Source organism: Silurus meridionalis, chromosome 1 (genome assembly GCF_014805685.1).
Source record: "Silurus meridionalis isolate SWU-2019-XX chromosome 1, ASM1480568v1, whole genome shotgun sequence".
NCBI lineage: Eukaryota > Metazoa > Chordata > Actinopteri > Siluriformes > Siluridae > Silurus > Silurus meridionalis.
In genome coordinates this window covers 24315620-24338777 of record NC_060884.1, presented here as the reverse complement: position 1 = coordinate 24338777, position 23158 = coordinate 24315620, and the positions used below count along the sequence as shown (strand labels likewise).

Genomic DNA, 23158 nt, shown 5'->3' with positions numbered 1-23158 from the left:
ATTTAGTATTCATGACTTTGGAATGGGTAAAAAATGACGGCTCTTTTCTGCAGTTGAGATTACATGGATTTAGACTCCTGGGTGATGGTTTTCCCGCAGCTGACTGCGGCAGTGGATGTGGATGAGATGGTTCCTGTTCTATTATTTTGCAATTGTGTGTAAGTGAAAGAGTGAAACACGCTCACATAACCTTGGGTTCTCCGTCTCTGTGCCTCTAGAAGGGGAACCCTCGCTACTCTGAGGATTCCATCCTGCAGTTGGAGAGAGAGCTGGTCCAGGCTCGACTCAAAGAGGCAGAGTCTCAGTGTGCCCTCAAAGAGATGCAGGACAAAATCCTTGACATAGAGAAGGTAGGTTTGTTTCCTAAACGATGGAAATAGTTCACTGCTCTTATGCCAGCTTAGCTGATCAGATCATGTTTATATTTTTGTTAGATTTTTATTTATTCACTCGTATTGATGTGTTACAGAGGAACACTGCACTGCCGGACGAGAGTAACGTGGTGCGCCTTCAGGAGGAGCTGATAGCTGTAAGGATAAGGGAGGCCGAAGCTCTGACTGGCCTCAAAGAGCTGAGACAGCAAATCAGAGATCTGGAGGAGCATTGGCAGGTATACACACTATGTGCGCTCACACTGAGGAAAATGTATGCTGTTATGTTTCCATTCGTTCATTTAAAGCATTTTCAAGTCAGAAACTGTGAATCATAATTCTGTGAGGTTTCAGGCACTGCAATCTATTTTCCACCGCACTGACGTGTGAATTCAAAAACATATATTAGTGGAAATTGATTGATTTGAAGAAATCCCGTGTTTTGTTCTGCAGAGGCACCTGGCACGTACAGCTGGCCGCTGGAAGGACAGTCCACGGAAAAACTCAACGAACGAACTTCAGGATGAACTGATGAGCGCGAGACTTCGAGAGGCAGAAGCCCAAGCTGAGCTCCGTGAAACCAGGCAGAGACTACTGGAACTAGAGACACAGGTCTCTTGCTGTCTCTCTCTCTCTCTCTCTCTCTCTCTCTCTCTCTCTCTCTCTCTCTCTCTCTCATTTTCTCACTCTTTCTCTCTCACTTTTTGAGTAATTGTTGACTGAAGTATCTTAAAATCAAGCATTGGGTTTCCTATCATCCCTCTAAGATATAATTTTAGAAATGTAGCATAGTTTCTCCGTAGGAAAATTATTCACATTAGCAAAGAATGTACAAATAAACAAATAAAAGTATCGCAGAAGAGTAGTAATGAGGTCAAATTGGTTTATAGTTCTGAGCAGTGGTACTTTAGTATAGTGTAAGTAAAGACCTGGGAATTATAGCTTCTGTCATGTGAAGTGACTTGAGTGCAGTGTGTAGAGTAGGCAGGCAAGCAAATTGTAGTGTAGTGAAATGACCATCCGATGACATTTTGCTTTATAGAATACCTGAAAATATTTGGCAACTAATGATCAAAGCCTCTGAATTAAGTTTTGTGTAATAAGGCATACAGTAACAGTGGTGGACGGTAACAAAGTAAATGTAATTACTGTACTTTAAGTAGCTTTTTTGTGTATCTGTACTTTACTGAAATATTCCCTTTTGTGGAGACTTAAACTTCTACATTTCAGTCATATAACTTACTTTTTACCCAAATGCATTTTGCGGTCGTTCCTTTTTAATATCTGTGTGGATAAAAGCTGCAATTGCGGTTCTAAAAATATTTTATCTACTAAGTATTACATACAGTTTAATTTCAGTTAATTTTGAACATTTTCAGAGGCAAAAATGATGAAAGAAACTTCTGACTCTAACTTGCCACAACACCCGTGGCCTTAATTGTGCGGTTCTTTTAAAAAAAAAAATTATTAAGTAGTTGAAAAGAAGGTATTTGGGTTCATGATCATTTATTCGATATCAGTGTTTAAATGATTATTATCATTCTATTAATAGACTGGTGTGCTAAGAGTAAGTCTTTTCACATAAACTGAGTCGATTAAGCAAAAGTCTTGTGACAAAAATGATAATAGGTCATAGTTATAGTCATAATAAATCCTAATATTTTGAATATTGAAGTACATTTGAAGGCAAATACTTTTCTTTTACTCAAGTTTTAAAGGAAGCATGTTTACTGGAGTAATATTTTACCTACAGCATCTCCACTTTTACTAAAGTATATGGTTTCCCCCACTGCACTGTAAATATCTTTGTTGGGATCCGATTTTTTTTTTTTACCAGAAGCAGGTCTTAGATGTTTAAACACATGGCCACTAGAGGGCGACTCATGCCAAGTTTATCAAATGTTTATCATCGTAACCCATTTTTAACCTTTAAGATGCTATAGGTCAAAATTTTGATATTTGCTTTAAGAACTGGTCTATAATTAATTTATAAAGTCTAAGATTGATGTCTAAGGGTTCCTTCTATACATACAAGTCTATGTAAAATGTATTAGTATTGGCATAAATTCTTCTCTCAGAAGTATTAATGAAGTAAATAACTGAATCCATAAGTCTGCTCAGTTAGTCCTTATGTTTTGGAGGTTCTCACTGGAATTGCTTTTCATTGTATTGCTTAACTTTCAAAAACGTGAATAACAGTATATAGGAACTAGAATTAAGGAGATTTTGTCTTAAGCCTATCTCATCCTGAAACATTTCTAGCGATTTCTAGTTTGCATTCGCTTTATATCCGTAATCATTTTCCTGAAAGCCTTTAAAAAAAAAAAAATGCAGCTCTTGTAAGTGATTTTGAGGTTTCCATTGTTTCTTAAATGCAGAGAGACATAACATAATGAGAACCTGATACAAGAAGAGATTCTGATTTTACAGATGGTTCCGAAATTGTTTTGATGTATGAAAAAAGATCAACATGGCTATGGTTTATCCCTGAAATAATATTTTTCGAATATTTAATACCTGACCATATATTAAGTCAAATAAAAAAAGTCTTGACTGATCCTAGCTGTAGTAGGTTTCAGATTTCTATCCAGTTTGGTTATAATGTTCCTGTTTGTGCATCGATCTAATAAATGCCATGTTGTCATGACTCTGTAAGTGATGAGTCACCTTTTCCTGTCACTGGCTATGTATAGGCAGTGATACCTGCTTGCCAGTCCAGATAGCTGTGCATAACGTTAACGTGGTTAGACATGTCAGGACTAAAGGGACTCAGTCAGAATGCTTTATAGCAATACATTTGCTATGAACATGAAACAAATTTGAATTAGCAGATCGAGGGGTTTATCATCATGCAGTAGTGCACTGACCCTGAGCACTTACTTCATCATGGTTCAGGGGGTTTATGGTTGAACTACTGACCTGCATCAAAGCACCATCTCGAATTCTTCTTTCCTTTTAGTTCCCCTTTTTTAGCTTTCCCATCTTCATAAAATACGACTGGACAGTGAAAGCAATTTAAAATGTCATTCTTTTTGTTTTGTTTACCTGCAGAACCAAATCCATAACAACCAACTGCGGCGAGCTGAGCAAGAGTCACGCAGTTTGCACGATCGTTTGCAGATTTTGAGCTCACAGAATAAAATGCTGCACTCAGAGCTGCAGGAATCCAAACGCAAGCAGGCAGAGATTGAGTGTAAGGTGAGGAGCCTTGAGCTTTGATGCTTCACACCCACTGTGGAAAGCTTACAATGTGTGTTTATTTTTTATTTTTTTAAAGCAAGCTTAACATTTTGAATCTTGTAAAATTTTATTTTATTTTTATTATTTTTTTTTTTTGCAACCCTTGAAGTCTATCATCAGAACAGTGTATCTGCACATTTTGCAAAAATCATGCTATTTCATCATTTGTGTTAGCGATCTTATCCATGGTCGCAATCAGCAAATCCAGTTGCGTGAAGAGGAACTAGTGGGTTCTGTTTTCAGCTCCTGTAGCAGAAAGATAATCCCCCTCCTTCTCTCTCATGCTGTCTGTGTCTCTATCAGAATAAAGAGGAGGTGATGGCCGTGAGATTAAGAGAGGCTGATAACATTGCTGCCATGGCTGAACTCCAGCAGCAGATCTCTGAATTAGAGATTCAGGTAAATCCTACAGTTGTAATTCCTCTCATTGGAATAAGACATGTTCCTGATTACACCACAGCATCTTTTTTTTTTTTTAATGATTCAAATTGTAAATGTTTTAATAAGGAAAATGTATTGCTGAAATGTATATCAAACAAGCATGTTTCAAAACGGTCACTGTTACTGACACGGCCTAATTTCCATAAACATTTCTTTAGAGGAACATTAGAAAATTTTGAAACAATATAATGCTTTTAGGTGGAGCATGTACATATGGTGTAGACATGTAGTTTGAGTTGAGGACACTATTGTCAAAACTGCTGTTGTAGAACGTCAACCAACGACCAATCAGAATTTAGAATTTGAAACCACTATGACGATTATACATTATACAAGTTGGATATTACTCGTCATGGTAGTATAGAGTAAGCACAATGTAATATATATATATATATATATATATATATATATATATATATATATATATATATATTATAAAATATACACACAAATACCCACATATACACACAAACATACATTCATACCCAAAACGAGTGTATTACAATTGTGTGTCTGTGTCTATATGTCTATATATATATATATATATATATATATATATATATATATATATATATATAAAATATCTCAATGCATTTGCTATGAACATAAAACTCTCGAATTGTTCTTTCCTTATATGTGTGTTTGTGTGCGTGTGTTTGTGTGCGTGTGTGTGTGTGTGTGTGTGTGTGTGTGTGTGTGTGTGTGTGTGTGTGTGTGTGTGTATGTGTGTGTGTGTGTATATATATATATATATATATATATATATATATATATATATATATATATATATATATATATACACACACACACACACACACAGACACACACACACATTTATTTATTTAATTTATTTATTTTTGGGGCATATATATAGTTTACAGGATTTGTGTTCTTGTGTTAGCTAGATTTTAGGAAAGCTCTGTTTTAGATTTGTAGCACCTTTTATAATTAGTTATTTTGCAACTAATTATAGTTTATGCTGAATTTTGTTTCAGCTGTTAACCATAGTATTAAAATAAAAAAATGACGATATAGGGGCAGAAAAGACATGCGCTTATTTTTGGCCATATAACAATGACTCACAGTCAACATAAAGCGCATTACTTCTCCTTTTTCAAACCCTAGAGTCATAGTTAAATGCATAATCACCCTATTCGATGCCACAATGATCATGTTTCGTTCATGTTTCCAAAAAAAATGTAAAACATGCAAAATAAAAGAAAAACGGGTGAATGTTCTACATGCGCTTGTCCACACGTGCACGATGGACATGCAGTGATTTTCGGTAAATGTGTGATATTTTCCATGCCACCATTAAAATTATATCATACTTCGTAGTCATTGATTTTCCTGGATTTTGTGTGGTTTGACAAGTGGCACATAATCTTATGATCTAAACGCTTTACCAGTAAATTAGTAACGTTTCTGGTTTCATGTACGTTGTTATTTAGAGCAAACCCATCTCTAAATTCATAGTGTCACTTCCTGACTTCACTTAGTTAATTCTGAACAGATCCTTGAGTTTCTGACCGGGGCTACGAAAGAAATGCAAAATCCTGAAACGTGAACCTGAAACTGAGCAAAGGTTCTTTTCTTTTCACTGGATTCTGACCTCTGTTTTGTTGATCGCATTAAGACAGTGTTGATAAGCAAATTTTCAATATTGTACAAATATGGTGTTTGGTTTGGGAGATCCTGTGGCGTATACTGTTCATGTTAGCGAAATGATCACAAACTGTTGTTGTGTTATGAAATGTATTTTTAGTTGTTATGGGACTATAGTAGAGTAACATTTAAATAGTGTTGAATGAATAGAGATTTGAAAGAACAAATCCTTATAAAGCATCTGTTGTGAGATGAGATCATTGTTGCCATGGTTTAGAAAGGACTACAAGTCTTTGATGATTTTTTTTTTTTTTTTTTTACACTCAATCTGTACTGCCATTATGAGCTGGCAAAAATGTGGTCAAAATGTGACTAGAATGATTTAAAATTTTTAGTTTGTTTGTTTCTCCATATCACAGCAGTCAAATTAGGGTTTCTTGACCTGTAGTATGAATGCTTTTAGGACATGACGCTTTGCAAGTTTGCTCTGATGCTGGTTTTGCTGAAAGCATACTGCCATCCTGTTTCAGAACTTGAGCTGTGGCTCTGTGGTTTTGGTTAGCCACAATTTTATGCACTCACAGTTGTGGGGATAAGCCTATGGTTTACCAAATCTGGTAAATCTACTTACAGGCCCAGCAATGAGTGTGTGGATTTATTAGAAGGGAGACTGACCAATCGTCTGGTGTGCATCATGACATCATGATTAAACCCGTATGGTACATATGCCACAGATTCATCTGGTACACCAATGCTGATAACCGATTAAGCTTTTAAGATAAGGGTCAGTTCTTATAAGGTGTTATCATTGCAGTGGAGGATTTGTTCCCTGACACTCCTAACACCTAACCCAACATCTTTAAGCATCAACGTCTCAACCTTTACATTCAGACCTTTCAGGTCTCTTTACTTTTCACCCACATTCAGGCCACATATAGCACCAATGGAAAATACTACAAGACTAATATCTGTTTAGGTTGTCTGTGCAGAGTTTGAGTTACCTCAAAGTAGTTTCACTTTGTCTGGAAAGATTTGTATTAGACTGAGCCTACATGTCTGTCTGACACCAGCACAACAGCTTAATGTGTGATAGGTAGATGAGGTCTTTGAGAAAATCCCTCATACAATATACGGTCTAATTTTTGATTGTGACAGGTTCGGTTGAAATTTCGTATTATTCTCATCATTTTTTTCTTCTTGTCATTGTTGTAATTATTGAATAACAAATTGAATAAAATAAATAGAATAAAAACACAAGAAGAAAACCTGTCCTAGGAAGTATTCAACACTGTCAACCAAAAGCAGTGTCGTCTGCTGGCGTGTCACTTCAGCGCAGGCGCCATTCTGCTGCCTGAAAAATGACACTTTTTTTTTTTTTAACACCTTTTTTGCTGTAGGGTAAAGTTGCTGCTTTTGCATGGCCGTTCAGAGACCACAGCTCAGCTATCTTCATTACCATATTCAAAACCACTTCCTATCAGGCTCAGTCCCTGAACAGGAATCAAAGCTGACTTTGTACTTCAGTGTTTTGCATGCACATGATTAAACATAAGACAGAGATTTAGCAGCACACTATGGATTAAAATATAGTGGTAGAACAGTTTTGCAGCAGGAGGAAGCCTGCAGCATATATCTTCTTTTTACAGGACGTGTTAAAAGTAATACTGTTTGAATATGCACATTCTTGTCGCAAACAGGTACTCGAACTGTAGCCTATTGCGTATTGGGATGGCCCTTAAAGGTGTTGCGTGTTTCTATGACAGCATAGAAGATTCAGAACGATAGTACCTTACACTGGGTTTTCCCCATGTCTAAATAAGCTTATCAAAAAAAAGTACCATGGTTGATGCCAGGTAAGACTAGATTCAAGTCTTTCTCAGAAATAGTGTTTTTTTTTTTTTTAAACTATCAAATAACTTGTCACTTGAGTGAGGAAAAAAAAAAACAGTGGGATTCACCAGTCAAGCCACCAATGCATCATTGGTAGAGATTGTAAATCTGTACTGTTTTGATGTGTTTATCAAAACATTAGGAGAGAATTATATACGTTCTGTATATCAGTCTTCATTAGTTATTTCTTTTCATCCTCACTTAATGCCCCTCATTCTTAGTAAACTAATTTACAGCCCCCTTCAACTGTATAAAACTGTCTGTGAACTGTATTTTTAAAAGTGTTTGAACTGTATTTTAATGTTCTGTAACTTTATTCAATATAAGTTAAGTTTTCCATTCCGGAACTTTCCACTGACAGGTCATAATAGGCCGTTTATTATTTATATATATATATATATATATATATATATATATATATATATATATATATATATATATATATATGGACTTGTTTTGAGTTTGAACTTTTAATTTAATTCAAGTAACCAATCAAACTATAGCTGTAAAAAAACCTGGTTGAGATTGCCACTACTGTAACTAACAAAATCACGGACACCATCGCTATGACTCACCACACCCTACTGTGAACCACTGTTTAGAGAGTCTATCATCTAAGCAAATCTTGCATACATAATCAGATTAATAAGCAGGGTTTTTTGAGAGTAATTTTGTCTCGTGTATATTCCCTTTCATTCTATAAAACTGCAAAGTGATACCATGATACTGCGTTTAGTTTTGAAGATGATAAATAAATCTGATTATCAATTATTCTTCAAGAATAAAGATACTGTTCCAGCCCAGCCTGATATCAAAACAGAAATCATAGATTTCATAGAACAAGAGAGAGTGAGATAAGTGAGAAGCATGTGACAGAAGAACAAGCAAGTCCTGTATGCATGTTGCAATGAAACTGTATAATGGTGGATATGATCCAGTTTTTGTTTGCAGCGAAGTAGAACGCTGGCTCTTCTTCACAGAAATACAGAAATATACATCATGGACACTGTATCCAACACTGTGCTTGCTAAAGCTTTAGTTTAGGCTAGTTTCTTCCTTTTAGTTAGTTATTTCACATACATGAACTGGCTTCACAGTTACAGGTCCATCTGTTAGTTGATGTTGAGACTGCTGTACTTGTGTTCATTCGCAAGTATGAGTTTGGTATTAAGTTAGCTGAAATGAAATTTGACATTGTAAAAGTGTACAGTTCACATAATTGCGATGAAGGATCTTTGTAATGGCTTTCTGGTGGTCCCAGGATTGGAATTCAGTCTTGTAGCCTTTACTTCTGTGCCACTATTTGAAGTGAAGAATCATGGGAACTGTCAGTTGGTTTATTACAAAATAAGGTTTATACCAGCTCTTACAAATAGTTATTGTTCAACCCTTAATTGACATCTGTGGCTGAAATTCCAAAAAAACATCCGATCCGTTTTCGGTAAATAACAAAGTCAATCGTTTTTTCTAACAGCAAGTATCGGTTTGTGTTGTTCCTTTATACTACAGTGATTTTCCAACAGGTACAGTTCTTTCATTACAGCATTTAATAACATTTAATGTTGAACATACACAAACCAAGTTCTGGATATTCACTTAAGTTGTAACAGCTATAAATAATCACTCCCTCACCAGTCTCTCTCGGTCTCTTGGTGTTTATTAAAAAACATACAAACAACAACAACAACAACAAAACGCATAAGACAAAATGGTGCTAGTGTCAAAACTGCTGTTTAAAAAAAAAAATAAAAAAATACATAAATTTGACACCAGACCGCCTGGCCAATCAGAATCATGAATTTAAACAGTACTGAGGATAAAGTTGTTTACTTCTTTACTTTCTTAAAAGCAGTAATACTGACACTTCAGTAATAGGAAATGTAAATTACCTCATTTCTTACACTACTAATCTTAAATATGATTGGTCATGAGGTGTTGATTCATCTATTCTTACTTTAGCGTCTGTCACTTTGTCATTGTTTGCTATAATGCTTCACTATATTACTGGTTTTGATTGTGAAGGTATGAGGTTTGTGTTCTTATTTTTTCTTTCATCTTAAACTGCAAGGAAATATGGAGATGAGTGATAGAAAACCTGTAGAATTTGGAAAAAACCCTGAGTCTTTTGTGTGTGTGTGTGTGTGTGTGTGTGTGTGTGTGTGTGTGTGTGTGTGTGTGTGTGTGTTTGTAAATTACTCTTGAGCACTATGCTCTATATTGTATACTTGTGTGGCCTGCTTTTCACCCATGAGCATTTGTGGAGTCATAAACCCCGGCTGTTATTTCCATTTGAGTTGTACAGTGAGCGTTTCGGTTCCCATGCTCATCCTTTCTCTTTATTTTAATGTCTTCCACCCCGATGTGATTACACACTTTACAAAATGACCAACGATCTTCCAGTTTTGACTTTTATAAAGTAAAAATAATCAACGACACTCATTTCTCTTTATTCTGACTGCATACTTGAGTTGTTATTTGCCTTCATTGGAGGTGCTCACAAAATAAGTTGAAACTAAATGAACAAAATTGACTAGTAGACCCTTTCCACAATTCCATGTTTCAAATACGTGAGTAGTAGCGTACATGTTGCCTCTTAAAATGATCCTTCAGCACTTCAATGGGAAATGAGTGCTTTGCAGCTTAAGCTCTCAGAGCTCAATAAGTTACTGAGGGCAGAGTTGCTGTGATGAAAGACTACCATATACCAGTATTTAATGAAGCAAACTTTAATGGGTGTATTGTGCTTCGAGTAACTTCAAAAATGTGGCAATCAAAGCAGTGAGACTGCAACAACGGCGAACTGAAATGCCTCATTGGGAATACTGCTACTGCTCATAGACAACCAGTCTCAGTGTCGTATATTTCAGAGGATCCTGTAAGTTTAAGCAGACAGATCTGTAATCCAATACTTTCTTGGACTTTATGTCCAATGTTTCCCAAAGTTTTAAAATTCCCTTTTCAGCTGCCACAATAACAAAGTGGTGACTTCAGGTTGGAAGTCCAGTAGTTGTCACGATTGTTTTCAGATTTTAACGTCTTTAACAACAGCCTCGAAGGTTGTATTTTTGGGGGGTGCTTATGTGAGGAAGCCATTATTTAGAGCCGTTTGACGTCCCTGGCCGCAGCCTGCCACCTGCTGTCTTTACGCAGCTGAGTGCAAGGAAGTCTGCTAACTGCCTTTTCCTTATCATTGCCACCTGGGGGTGGGGGAGACAAACCTCAAGAAAAACACAGATTCCTGAAACACTGGTGCTTTAGATCCCTCATCATCTCCAGCCTATCAGAAACCTCCCAGCCTTGCCCCTAGTGCAAACCGCAGAAATTGAAAAAAACCCGCTCCCACTGCACCGGTGTGTGCTCTGTATGTGTTTGGTGTAGATTTGCTAGATCTCATTCCCCTACTTCAACACTTTTGTGTTCCTCTTCCCTCTTTGTATTTTCTTATTTATTGTTTTTTTTGTTTTGTTTTTACCCTTTCCTCTCTCTCTCTCTCTCTCTCTCTCTCTCTCTCTCTCTCTCTCTCTCTCATTTTTCCATGTGGCAGAAATTTTGCTAAATGAATGAAGTTTCATGTTGATCCAGTTTGTTTGTGAGGTTTTGCAGATGTGTGGAATATAAACAACACACGCGGCAGTTTAGCACCGCAGCTAGGCGTTTCCCCAAGGCATCAGGAGCAAAATAAACACCTTCGGCACGTCACCAGCATGATGCTAGCTGATCTTTACTCTTTCTGCTTCTGCACCCCCACCTCATTTACAAGTGATTATCCCACGTATTTTTAAGCTGTAAATGGAACTTTTTAATAAAACTTGGGCAGCTTCTCATAAAGCGATGTAATCTATTCTGCAACTGAAACTCATGAATAGAAAGCTGCGATCCGAAATCCTCTGGCTTCAATTCGCCATGTGTTTGCTTTTTTGTTTGTGTGTATGTGTGTTTCTCAGCTTATTGATTTATTTTACAGGACTTTTGGATAAGGTTGAAACATCAGTGATTGTAATGCGAGATATCTCAAATTAGTTTATCACAGCAGTAAATAAATAGCAAAAAAAAAAAAATATATATATATATATATATATATATATATATATATATATATATATATATATATATATATATATATATATATATGATAAAAATAATGTAATAAGTACAAGGCATGTTTTTGTTTTAGATTTATTTTCTCCATAATTTTCACTGTAAATAAACATGCTAAGCTCACATTTGTTTTATGCGATTTCAACGCATCATCAAAAGTAAATCATAACAAATGATATTATCATACAAATGATGTTATTTCGAAATAAATGATTTGAAAAGATGGTCATGTCGAATGTTGTAACTGATGCTCCACATGTTGTGACTGTTTTTCTCTGAATCGCCCTGCAGAAGGAAGAGGGGAGGGTACAGGGGCAGCTGAACAACACGGACTCCAACCAGTACATTCGAGACCTCAAAGACCAGATAACAGATCTCAAGCACGAGGTGAGACGCAGGTTGCGCTCAGTAAGAATGCATCAGAAAGTTCTTTTCATTGCACAGTTTTAATATGGGGAAATGGACCATGCATGCTAATATACTGTACATAAACATCTTGGCCGTAAAGTCGCTCTGGCGTTGATGTTTTACTTACTAAACATCGCTTTTTTTTTTTTGTTTTTGCTCTGTTTTTTCACCAACTGTTTGTGTTTTTTATCTGCCAGCTTCTTCTGTGGTTTTGCTTTTTATTTTTTCCTAGGCTTTGTGAACACTTTGAACAAATTTAAAAGCTCCTCTAGCAGTGGTGTTTAGAAGTGTTAACTACGCCCTGCAAAAAAACGCTGTTTCCTGCGCTATGGCAGTTAAATTTGCGTGCACACACCCCACTCTTCGATTCTAGCGTTTATATGTACTTTGTTTTTGCATTTTGGCCACAAGAACCGCTTCTGGATCTATTTCAGTACTTTTACTTGAATCGTCATGATTCTAAACTCGGTCCAGGTGTTTGAACGTGTTAACGTGCTTTTTTTTTTTTAAATGCTTTCCAAACATTCTTCATTGTGTGGGAAAGATTCTATACAAGGTGTTTAGAATTCGAATTCCTTTTTCTGCAGATGTCTCAGAGGGAAGCCTGGTGCTCAGATCTCCTACGTGCTTTCATATTTTTTATTTATTTATTAATTTTTTCCATCTTGTTTAGGTTGGTCATGATTTATAAAAGAAATGCACATTTATTTCATGAATTCCTAGTGCTTTCTTTTCCAGAACGTCCATTAATAGAGCAGTTAATAATTTCTAGAATTTAGTACTGCAGCATTTCCACCTCTGAATCAAAATGGCAAAATCACAGAGCCCACTGTAAGAGAACCTCCAATATTGTACGTTATTTTTCCTCCACACTATATGGCCAAATTACATTTTTTAAAATTAGACATGTGAAGTCCTCCACAGCGGTAATTGACATAGGATGGAAAATGTGCTATTCCTCCCACTTTGTGACTGCTGTGTGTTCTTGCCCTGATTCAAAGTGGCTTGTCAGTTTTGATTGTCAATATTATAATTATATTACAATTAAATGTACTGGGTAATGTGTTTTGCCCTGTGAGAATTACGGTGAAGCTTCGCCACTTGCTCAAGTGTTCTCTGTCTGACAGGATCAGCCGAAGAGTTATTTCCTTTCACTCAGAGAGGAAATGAATGCAATGTGATATTGTATATTTGTTGTATTCCTGAAATACTTTCTCTTAATAGGAGCGGTCATTTAGAGTAACCAATTTAAAATAACTTATAATTACCTTTTCAACGCTTTAATAATGCTTACTTGATTATTTTTCATTATTATTTTTCATTATTTTTCATTATTTAGGACACGTGTGACGATTTCTCACCTCAGCATGTTGTTTTTATGCGCTTCGGGTCTGAACACATGCATTGTGTAAAGGCGTGACCCCAGAAGTGCCATTCATTCAGCTCTTGATTTGTGTGCTGAAGTTGGTTTAGCGAGCAAAGCATTTTCTCAACACGCCGCATTTTTCTTCAGCCTTGGATGCGAGAGAACTCGCGTGAAGAACAGAAAACAGAAAGTGCGTCATTGATTTACATTGTTGGGATACAGTCAGATTTTTATCCCCTTTTAGAAAAACAAAAGGCTGGTGGCTTGTGGTTAAACTGCAGCATGCTAAACCATTCAGACGGTTCCTCTCGAATCCCTATCAACAAAGTGCAGAAAGGTCGCTCTAGCCAAGAGAGCTACTCGTTTCCTCCTCATATCTACTCTTGCCTCAGCATCGGTGTACTTTGTGGCTTGATTCTTTAGCCAGCATGGCTGGTGTGTTGTTTGTGGTAAAGGGGTTGGAAAGTGAAAAACAATTGAAATATGGGTTATGGTTTCTTCTCTTTCAACCAGGAAAATAAAACAATGTGGTGGCTAATGTTTGTCACAGTAATGAAAGAACTCCGTTAGATCAGGGGAGATGTTGAAACGCTTTCAAGAGAAACAAGAACTCCTCCTCAGCTCCCTCAACAGCTCTCAATTCAGTTCTCTTATAAGGATGGCTTTTTGCGAATATAAAAGTTTGATACAGGCTTGTTGAAGCAACACCAGGCCTTTATTACTGAAAAAAAAGTAAACAATTATTTGCCCATAAAGTGCTGTTTTCTCTCTCATTCTAATTTACAAAGACAATTGAAGAGTCAGCAACAGTGTATAATAATATACAAAGTGTATATAATGCTTTTGGCCTGTAGTGTGCTAGAAATGACTTTACTAATGATTTATACTGCCTTGGTTGTGATGACATCTGCCCTAGAGATTGCAATGAAATGAAAAGATTTTAATTTAGTCAATCTGATTTTATAAAAAAAAATGTATGATATAATAAACCTGATCAGAGTTTCTTTGTAGGTATAAGGTGCGCCCAAGAAAAACGGATGTCTGAGATATGAACTGTGCAAAAGCTTTCTTGCTGGTTGCTGTTTAAATCACGTAATTGCTAAAGAGTGAGAGGTTTCCTATCAACCATATTTGCACAGAATGAAACTACACACCCTCAACACAACCCCACTACACTATCGGCTGTCACACATCAAGTGTCTTGCTGCTAGTTTCCGGCCTATTCATTTTCTCTCTCTCTCTCTCTCTCTCTCTCTCTCTCTCTCTCGCTCTCTCTCTCGGTTTCTCTTTTTCGCTGTATTTATTTATTTTATTTTTTCGTCTTTTCTCAGTCCACATGAAAGCAAGGTTCTTATCATTTACAGGCAAAGTTTGTCGTATAAAAATGTATTTGCACGTTACCGTTTTAATGAGTATGTGAGGTTACACACAAGGTGTTGCGGTTGCTTTGAAATACCCATAAATACCTCTCTTCCCACATGTCTGTCTTGGTGCGGCAGTGTGTTTCAGGTAAGCAAGTGCGTGTGTGTGTGCGCGTGTACGTGTACGTGTGTTTAAGCATATGTGAATTACACCCCACAGAAAATCCAAACCCACATTTCTTGATTTTCCTAATCACTCCCCCGAAACCCCGCCCCCCCTACTTTGGGTTTTATTTGCCCTTATTTCTTTTCTGATTTTCTTTGTATTTTTCCCCTCCAGGTATTGCATGCATTTCATTTCTTTGCATTATTTTCAGCATTTTGCAGCAGATCAGAAGAGCAGGACATGTTACTGATTCTTGCAGTCATCTTTTCAGCATTTTAGAATCAAGCCACTTCCTTCTCAGAACATAAATAGACTGAGACTCGTATAGCTATATGTTCAGATGCATGCATAGACAGATTTTCATGCAGAAATCTGAAAATAGCCTCTGTGTGTGTGTATGTATATATATGTGTGTATGTGTGTATATATATATATATATTTTTTTTTTTTTTATATATTTTTTTATATATATATATATATATATATATATATATATATATATATATATATATATATATATCAAAAGCCCCTTGTACAATTATAGAATGTACACATTTCCTGTAAATGCAACCCACTTTTTGCCAGCAGATCTCTAAACCTGCCCTCATTAGCGTAATGTAGTGAAGTTGTGTCAGAAGTTAAGTTAAGCGTATAATTTTTTGTGCCTAGACAGCCCCTACCACGATGAAAGATTTGAGGGTGTTTGTTCATTGCTGCAGGAAAACTATGAGTTTAGGGCACAAATTAAAAAACATCACTGCGACTGATTTGAGTCAACACTTTCATGTGGGAGGAAACACTTGGGCAGTGTTTCTCAGATAAACACAAGCAGATTTAAGTCCCGGATATTAAACAAGCCAAGTATCAGATTGAAGTTAAATCACATTTCTAGGTATATAGATAACGTTTCCCAAATTCTTAGATCCTTTATCTGGACATACTTTTCATGTGTGTCAAAGTGCATGAAACAACTTACATTCGTTGTAAACTGTGTGATGTTGGAGCTCAGTGGTTAAGATGTTGGACTTCTGATTGGAAGGCCATTAGTTCACATCTCAGCACCACCAAGCTGCCTTGCTGGACCTCGAGATAACTGTATAAATGAGATAACTGTATAAAGCCGCTCTGAATAAGGGCATCTGCCAAAAGCCATAAGTGTTAAACTGCACCACAGTGTATACAAAATTAATTATACCATTTAGAAATTTAGTGTTTTCTAAATATTCGTGGGGGTTTCTTTCTCCTCATTATTAACATTTCAGCATTTTATTGTTCATAGAAGTACATTTGCCTTTGATACATGACTTCTAAGCAGTGCATTTAGTGTATTAAATAGTATACTCCTTAAATTAACCTAAATTAATTAAATTAAATAATCCATACAAGTCAGTGAGACATTTTCCAAAGTAACAGATAAAACTATATATATATATATATATATATATATATATATATATATATATATATATATATTATAATATTTATAAAAAATATAATCCTGTTAGTGAAACCTATCTTCCAGCATGCAATTTATTTTACTTCTAAGAATATTTTACCTCATAGTTTTTAGCCATTTCTGATTACATTTTGTACATGTGTAAAAATTCACAAATCGTAGTATTTATCAGCATCTGTCTTGGTGAACAAGTAAAAATAAAAGTGTTGTATCACTGACTGTTAAAGAGCTCTGATACTGGAGACTCCTTCTGGAAATGTGACATATGTCCACAGAAAACTCAATGACACCATGCTGTTTTTTTGTTTGTTTGTTTATATATGTTAAAAGATAAGCCATATATATGCTGCAACGTATGCTGTTTTTATAGAAAATCATAAATCACGCAGCATAACACAAGCTGACAATTCGGAACTATTGCAAGAATATTGTGTTCTTGTTTTGAATGCAGATGATGTGTAGTCAAGTGTAATTTCATATGGCTAAAAAAAAAACAACAGCCAAAAAAAACAGCTGTGCTTTTTATTGCATGAACTTGGTGACCATTACTAAAAGTGAAGTGCACTTGGTTGTTGGATGTCATTCTCTATCCACATTCCAAAGTGCATCACCTGAAAGGGTACATACGGTTAGTCATGCATGTTCTTGGATAGATTTGAAACACGCACATGCTGAGACTGTGTGGACACACACAAGAAATTTGGTCTCAGCTGTTGGTGACTCTGAAAAGAACAGACATAAATAACAACTTACAGCTTACTCTACATTTAGCTCTCTACATTCAAGACAATACAGATTAAATAAGACCACAATGTACAGAGAATATGACAGATCATAATAAACAGTACAAAAAGTGTTAAAGTGCATGGTAGTGCGAAAAGCAGTACTGTGCATCACATTAGATAAAGAAGTGTCAGAACCACCCCTTCCTCTGCATGAGCTGACTTACTTATATGAATAATTGTCAAGTAGTGTTAGTGGTCATGTGGAAGATCAGGTTTCGATTTCCAGATGTGCATACTTTCGGGGGATCTGGTGAAGGTTCTCAGAGGTAAGGTCATTGGGCTGCTGTTCGCAAGGCTGCCAGTTTAAAACCAAGTAACACCAAGTTGTCATTGTTGGGCCCTTTGATCTCTCGATTGATGTGTTTTTCCTTGTTTTAAAAGTTGCTTTGGATAAACTTGGCAGCCAAATGAGAAAATTTGCCATTATACAGTTCCAGCCGAGACATAGGGATTTTTTTTGTTTGCCGAACGAGGCATGCATGCTCAGGACATCCCCCATTTCACCATACTCCTAAGCCATGAATATTACATAGACTCCGTACTTGATGTTTTTTATTCTCTTGAGAGTTCTGACGTGTGAACGCTGTGTTCACAGATCCGCTGTTTAAAAGGGCAGAGAGGCTTACCCGGCCGTACCAATTTTGATCGGATCCACATCGTCAATCACTACGGAGGGGACAACGAGTCATATCAATCCTCGGATGAAGACGCCGTGAAGCTACCGCTTTGCGTGACCCCCCGTCAGGGTGACGGCCGCATCACACTTCACCCCCAGCTGGAAGACACGGACAGCGAGCCCGACGAGGACGGAGAGAGTCTCAGGCTCACAGTGCCTTCCAACAGCAGCCATAAGAGCACCACTGTGTGACCACCGACACTACCACCCCTGACTGCAGCCTGTGGGGAAGAGTTCATAGTCGCATCCGGATCCGAAACTGCCATCCGCTTCTGTACTCAAAAATTCTGAAATCTTCTTTACAAACTAAGAATCAGAATTTTTTTTTTTTCCTTTTCCTAAATTCACATCTGCCTTATTCATTTTGTTTTTGCCAAAATGAGCCAGATGTTTATATTGGAACTTGTCATTGCATTTTGGCAAGAAATCCAGTGGCTTGTTGTGCTTTGTAAAGCCACACTGGACAGGAGCAAATAATGAAAGTCCCTAAGACTACACCAGACTCTTCGCCGCCACGCGTCACATTACCAGAGATACTTGTGTGATATAGTATTTTATGCATTATGATAAAGCTTCATTCTTCTCATTTTTATTATTATTGTTTTTCTTTTTTCTTTTTTTTTTTTTTCTTTTTAAGAATAATCAAAATCCCACGGTGTACATTCGTGGGTGTCCATAATATTGAGGGAAACCTTAAAGGTTTTAGGAACACTATTGTTCAAATGAACATAAACCTGCGAATTAAAATAGATTAGTGTCATATCAACCAACATTAACAATTTTTTTTTTTTTAACCATAACATGCAGTACATCTAATGACCTTTGACTTTATGAAAAAACAGCTTGTCAAAGAGCTCACATCTGTGTGTGTGTGTGTGTGTGTGTGTGTGTGTGTGTGTGTGTGTGTGTATAAATATATATATATATATGTATATGTACATGTTTCGAATCTCCATTTTGACTTGAAAGTATGTAATGAATTTCATATCCTTGATGTACAGTGTAAAATTTGGACGAAAAGGGACATAATCACTGCTTTTGGGAGACGTTCGAATGCAACACCGTGCTCACTTCTATGTTGTTACTGTACTGTATCCAGTTCTTGATTTTACTCTCAGAATATCACAAGTTTATCCTTCTGTTGCCTGCGAAGACATTATCGGTTTCTGTATCACCAAGTTTCTTAAGCATGTTAGAAAAGGAGCATGTACCACATTTTTAGAACAGTTTCACTAAATAAGGCAAATAGCAACCCAGCAGGAGAGACTGAACTCCTCCTAGGAGTATTTCTGTTCGACACCTCATTCACGTTCAACACATTTTGTTGCACTTTTGCACAGAACCTACAGAGTGCTCCAAAAGTATTGGTCATGGGACACTGGTTGTTTTTGATCCATGCTCTTACACATGGGATTAGAGGCAGCAATTACTGGTGGATTGATCAAAGAAGTGTACAGTGTAATTTGTGTGTTACGCCCTGCATTTCAGGCCACGGCCCCTTTTAATATTGATTATGTACAATGAAATGCAAAGTGTGTATTTGGAAGTGTCACTTTTTAGTTTTTACAAAACTGTTTAACAGCCAGGTTACAAAAACCATCAGCGTCCTGTATAATGAAGTGCCACCAGTTGCTGTATAGCTACTTTGCTGTACAATGTTTTCTGTTCATCTTAGAAATTGTTCTGCTGCTACTCTTGGTGAAGGAGTGAACTCCATAACACTAATGTCCACCATGGGTTTTTCGTTAAACTTGACCACAGGTTTTTCCATCCACACCATGTTCTTCTTATAGCACTTTGCGTTTAGCAAATTAACAACCCTGGCATTTTGGTTCTCAAACGGTTTTTTTTTGTTGTTGTTTTTTTTGTGCTTTGATATAGTTGTACAAATTAAGTTTCTGCAAGTGTTCTTTTGTTTTTTTTCCTGCATGTGATGAATTGTCACATCACTACTTACACTATTGTTTCTTTTTGGTCATGCAATAAACAGATAATGCTGGCGAGCCTTTTTATCTCTGTTTTATGACAAGTTTTACTGATACCAATTATTTATTGAAAGGTTTTCGTTTGAGAGTGTTAAACACGAAAGGTACGCACAGACATGTTACTGTGTGAAACTGGGAATACGTTCAGAAATGCAGTTGTAGAAGTGGTTTCTCTGGCAATTTCTTTCAGTATGTAAAAATGCTCTACGGTCTCCAGGTCACTAATCCAAAAATAGGTGAGTACACAATGTAAAGGTATAATAATAAACTAATAATAAAAACAAATCAAATAAATAAAAATTTTTGCTGGACAATTCTATAGGAATTATGAATGTTTGCATCGTTCTATTCCTGTTACGTCTTGATTTTTTTCAATGACCGCAGGATAAACCAATGACCCATAAAATTGAGAACAACTTTTTAGGAAGATAAGCCAGATGCTAATATTAAGATAATGAAATGAGTCATGTTTTGGCTGGGCAATTTGCTATTCAAATAATTGTTACAGTACAGGCATTCAAACCTTCAAGGAACACATCTGTCTAAAAATGAAACCTGTGCTGAATGTGACCTAAAATAGTCTGAACTGTGAACATCAGATGCTTGCATTTAAATATGGTTAAATACAGTGTATACTTTACCCTTCCATGCATGAATTATTAAATCACAAAGACGTGTATTTTTTTTTACTTTTAAATGAGTGAAAAATCAGTATCTTTCTCTCTCTCTCTCTCTCTCTCTCTCTCTCTCTCTCTCTCTCTCTCTCTATATATATATATATTTATTATTATTATGAAGGAGATGCATATCTGTGCACTGTAATGGACACCATGCATCAACAGTATAAAAGGTGAATAAGTATAACTTATTGTTTGGTTTGGAAAAAAGCACGTTTTTAGAAACATTTACTTAAAATCAAATGGTATAAATACCATAAGAACATTAAAAATCAACAAAAATAGAGAGAACATTAAAAATCATATTCTCTGCATCAAAACGCATTTTAAAAAATGGAAAACTTGCATTAAAAACAATCAAAACATGTATTATACTTTGTATCATTTGAATTTGTATTTTAAAATGTATTATTCATTTAAAAATGTATAGCCTACTGTATTTCATACATTTTTCAAAGCTGTTTAATTTCCCAATGGGAACAGAGAGAACGCCTCTAAAAGCAGGCTATTAATTGTTTAATGAAAATGAAACATTTTGAAGCACCCAGGACACAATGCCACTCGACATGCTTGGCAAATGTTACTTCTTTTTTTTTTTTTCTTGCATGCTATTCATACACACTTGAGCACACAACCAAATGCAATCATGCACACATATCCCCGTCCTCATATTTAAAAAAATATAGACTATACGCTTTGAAATAAATGATTAAATCTGTAGAATATTTAAAATTGCTGTTTAATAAAACCAGTCAAGTAAATTATATCATTAAAAAAACATACAAAATAAGGTATATCTAAATCTAAGTGGAGTGAACAGATGTATTTTCTGTCACAGAAAAAAAACGATTTACAAGAAAACTATCATTCAAATTTTGAGTAAAGTATTTCTAACATCTTATTTAGCTGAAAAAAAATATATATTCATATTATTTTTTTATCAATCTGGTGATAACAAAAGGAATGAACACTTATTCCTGAGGTATTTTTGTCTCCTCTTCCCTCCAGCATTTTAAATGTATGTTACAAAATCTCAAAACAGCAGACATACAAAGAAAATTTTAATGGTCTTAATGGCAGAGTGGCTAGATGGAGGTCTATTCTCAGTGCAAGACCCATGGAAGAACACTGAAGGACTCAATTCTAAACTTTCTCTGAAAGAATCCAGGCACAGCTCATCACCTGCCCAAAACCATTTTAACAGTGAAACATAATGGTGGCAGCATCATGCTGTGGTGGTGTTTTACTACAGCACGGACTGGGCAACCGGACAGGGGTTGAAAGAAAGTTGATGGCAAAGTACAGAGGAATCCTCAATAAAACCCTGTCCCACAGCATTCACAACCTCATTTTGGGCTGAAGGTTCACCAACACAGGAGTGGTTCAAGGACAACTCAATGAATGTCCAGGAGAGGCCCAGGCAGTGCCCTGACATGAACTCTATTGAACACCTCTAGAGAGACTTAAAAATGGCTGTCCACTGATGGTCCCCATCCAATCTGATCCATCTTGAGAGGATTTGCTATGAAGAATGGCTGAAGTCCAGGTGTGCAAAGCTTTTTGCAGCAAACCTAAAAAAGACTTGAGGCTGTAATTGCTGCTGAAAGTGCATCAACTAAGTGCTGAGTAAAGGGTCTGAATACTTATGTACATGTGATATTTCAGGGCTAGAATTTTGTTTTCACCTTGCCATTATGTGGCACTGAGTGTAGATTTATCAGAAAAGATAAATTACTGTATAATCGCTGTGCCTGTTCTCTGATTCCAACTTCCTAGCAAGCTGAAATATTTGAAGAAGGGATTTCACTGTCCTGTGGTGTATATGTGAGGAGTAAACGCCTCTTCCTCTCTTTATTAAAAGAAATATAATTTGGGGGATGCCATGTATTATGTAAATTAATTATGTAAAGCACATCAGATATGCTGTTATAGAAATAAAGTAATGACAGGGTGGTGTGATGGCATTACCAACACTGTTACCAACACTGTTACATTATACTGTAAAATTACACGTCTTACAGAAATACCTTGTAGTATTTCCTATCATTACTTTGTAATAAGGCAGGTATGAACAATCATGTCCTGAAGACTCTCTTCAGACGTACCAGGCTTTGAGAAGCACTGACACTGATGCATTTTTTATTTACCGTTCTCCTTATAAAATAAATATAAAATCCGTTTATTCGCAGGTTCAGGTTAAATGTCTGCAATACAAGACTTTATTTGTTGCTTCAGAGACAATAACATGAGACATAAGATTTATGTGATTTAATGTGAAACTATGAAATGAATGAATGGAAATGATTTGCACCCTGTAGGAAAATCATGCTCAAGGGTGTTGAAGGGGTGGTGTGAGTTCCTGCTATGGAGTTCCTGCTATGATTTTTTAACAAGTTTGTGATTGCATTTGAAGATACTGGATGCACTAATAACTATTTCCTCTTGTTACTAGTGTTATGGCAGCAAGAAAGAGTGATTTGTTCTGTTTAACTCAATAAATCAGCCGTCCGGGAGAATGAGCTGCTTTTGGAGAATAGGCAAGTATTAACACCCGTATGTGGATATCAACCTTTTCATGGTCACAGTAACATATTACAGATCAGTGACTTCTGTTCATCATTTTAATGTGACCA

General features: G+C 36.2%; 1 protein-coding gene across 8 annotated transcripts in view; it reads left to right on the top strand.

Moving 5' to 3' along the window:
• evi5b (ecotropic viral integration site 5b) overlaps positions 1-19875 on the top strand; it is a 61529-nt gene extending 41654 nt beyond the window's left edge. For 7 of the 8 annotated variants that reach the window (XM_046855324.1, XM_046855333.1, XM_046855315.1 and 4 more), the window contains 7 exons: positions 219-350; positions 470-610; positions 825-983; positions 3423-3569; positions 3915-4010; positions 11937-12032; positions 17783-19875. In XM_046855324.1, the coding sequence (XP_046711280.1) occupies positions 219-350; positions 470-610; positions 825-983; positions 3423-3569; positions 3915-4010; positions 11937-12032; positions 17783-18055 (1044 nt within the window). In that variant the 3' untranslated portion in view covers positions 18056-19875. Of the gene's footprint in view, positions 1-218; positions 351-469; positions 611-824; positions 984-3422; positions 3570-3914; positions 4011-11936; positions 12033-14918; positions 14929-17782 lie in introns of all 8 variants that reach the window. The other variant, XM_046855364.1, reaches the window with a different exon arrangement.
• Positions 19876-23158: the final 3283 nt, after the last annotated feature.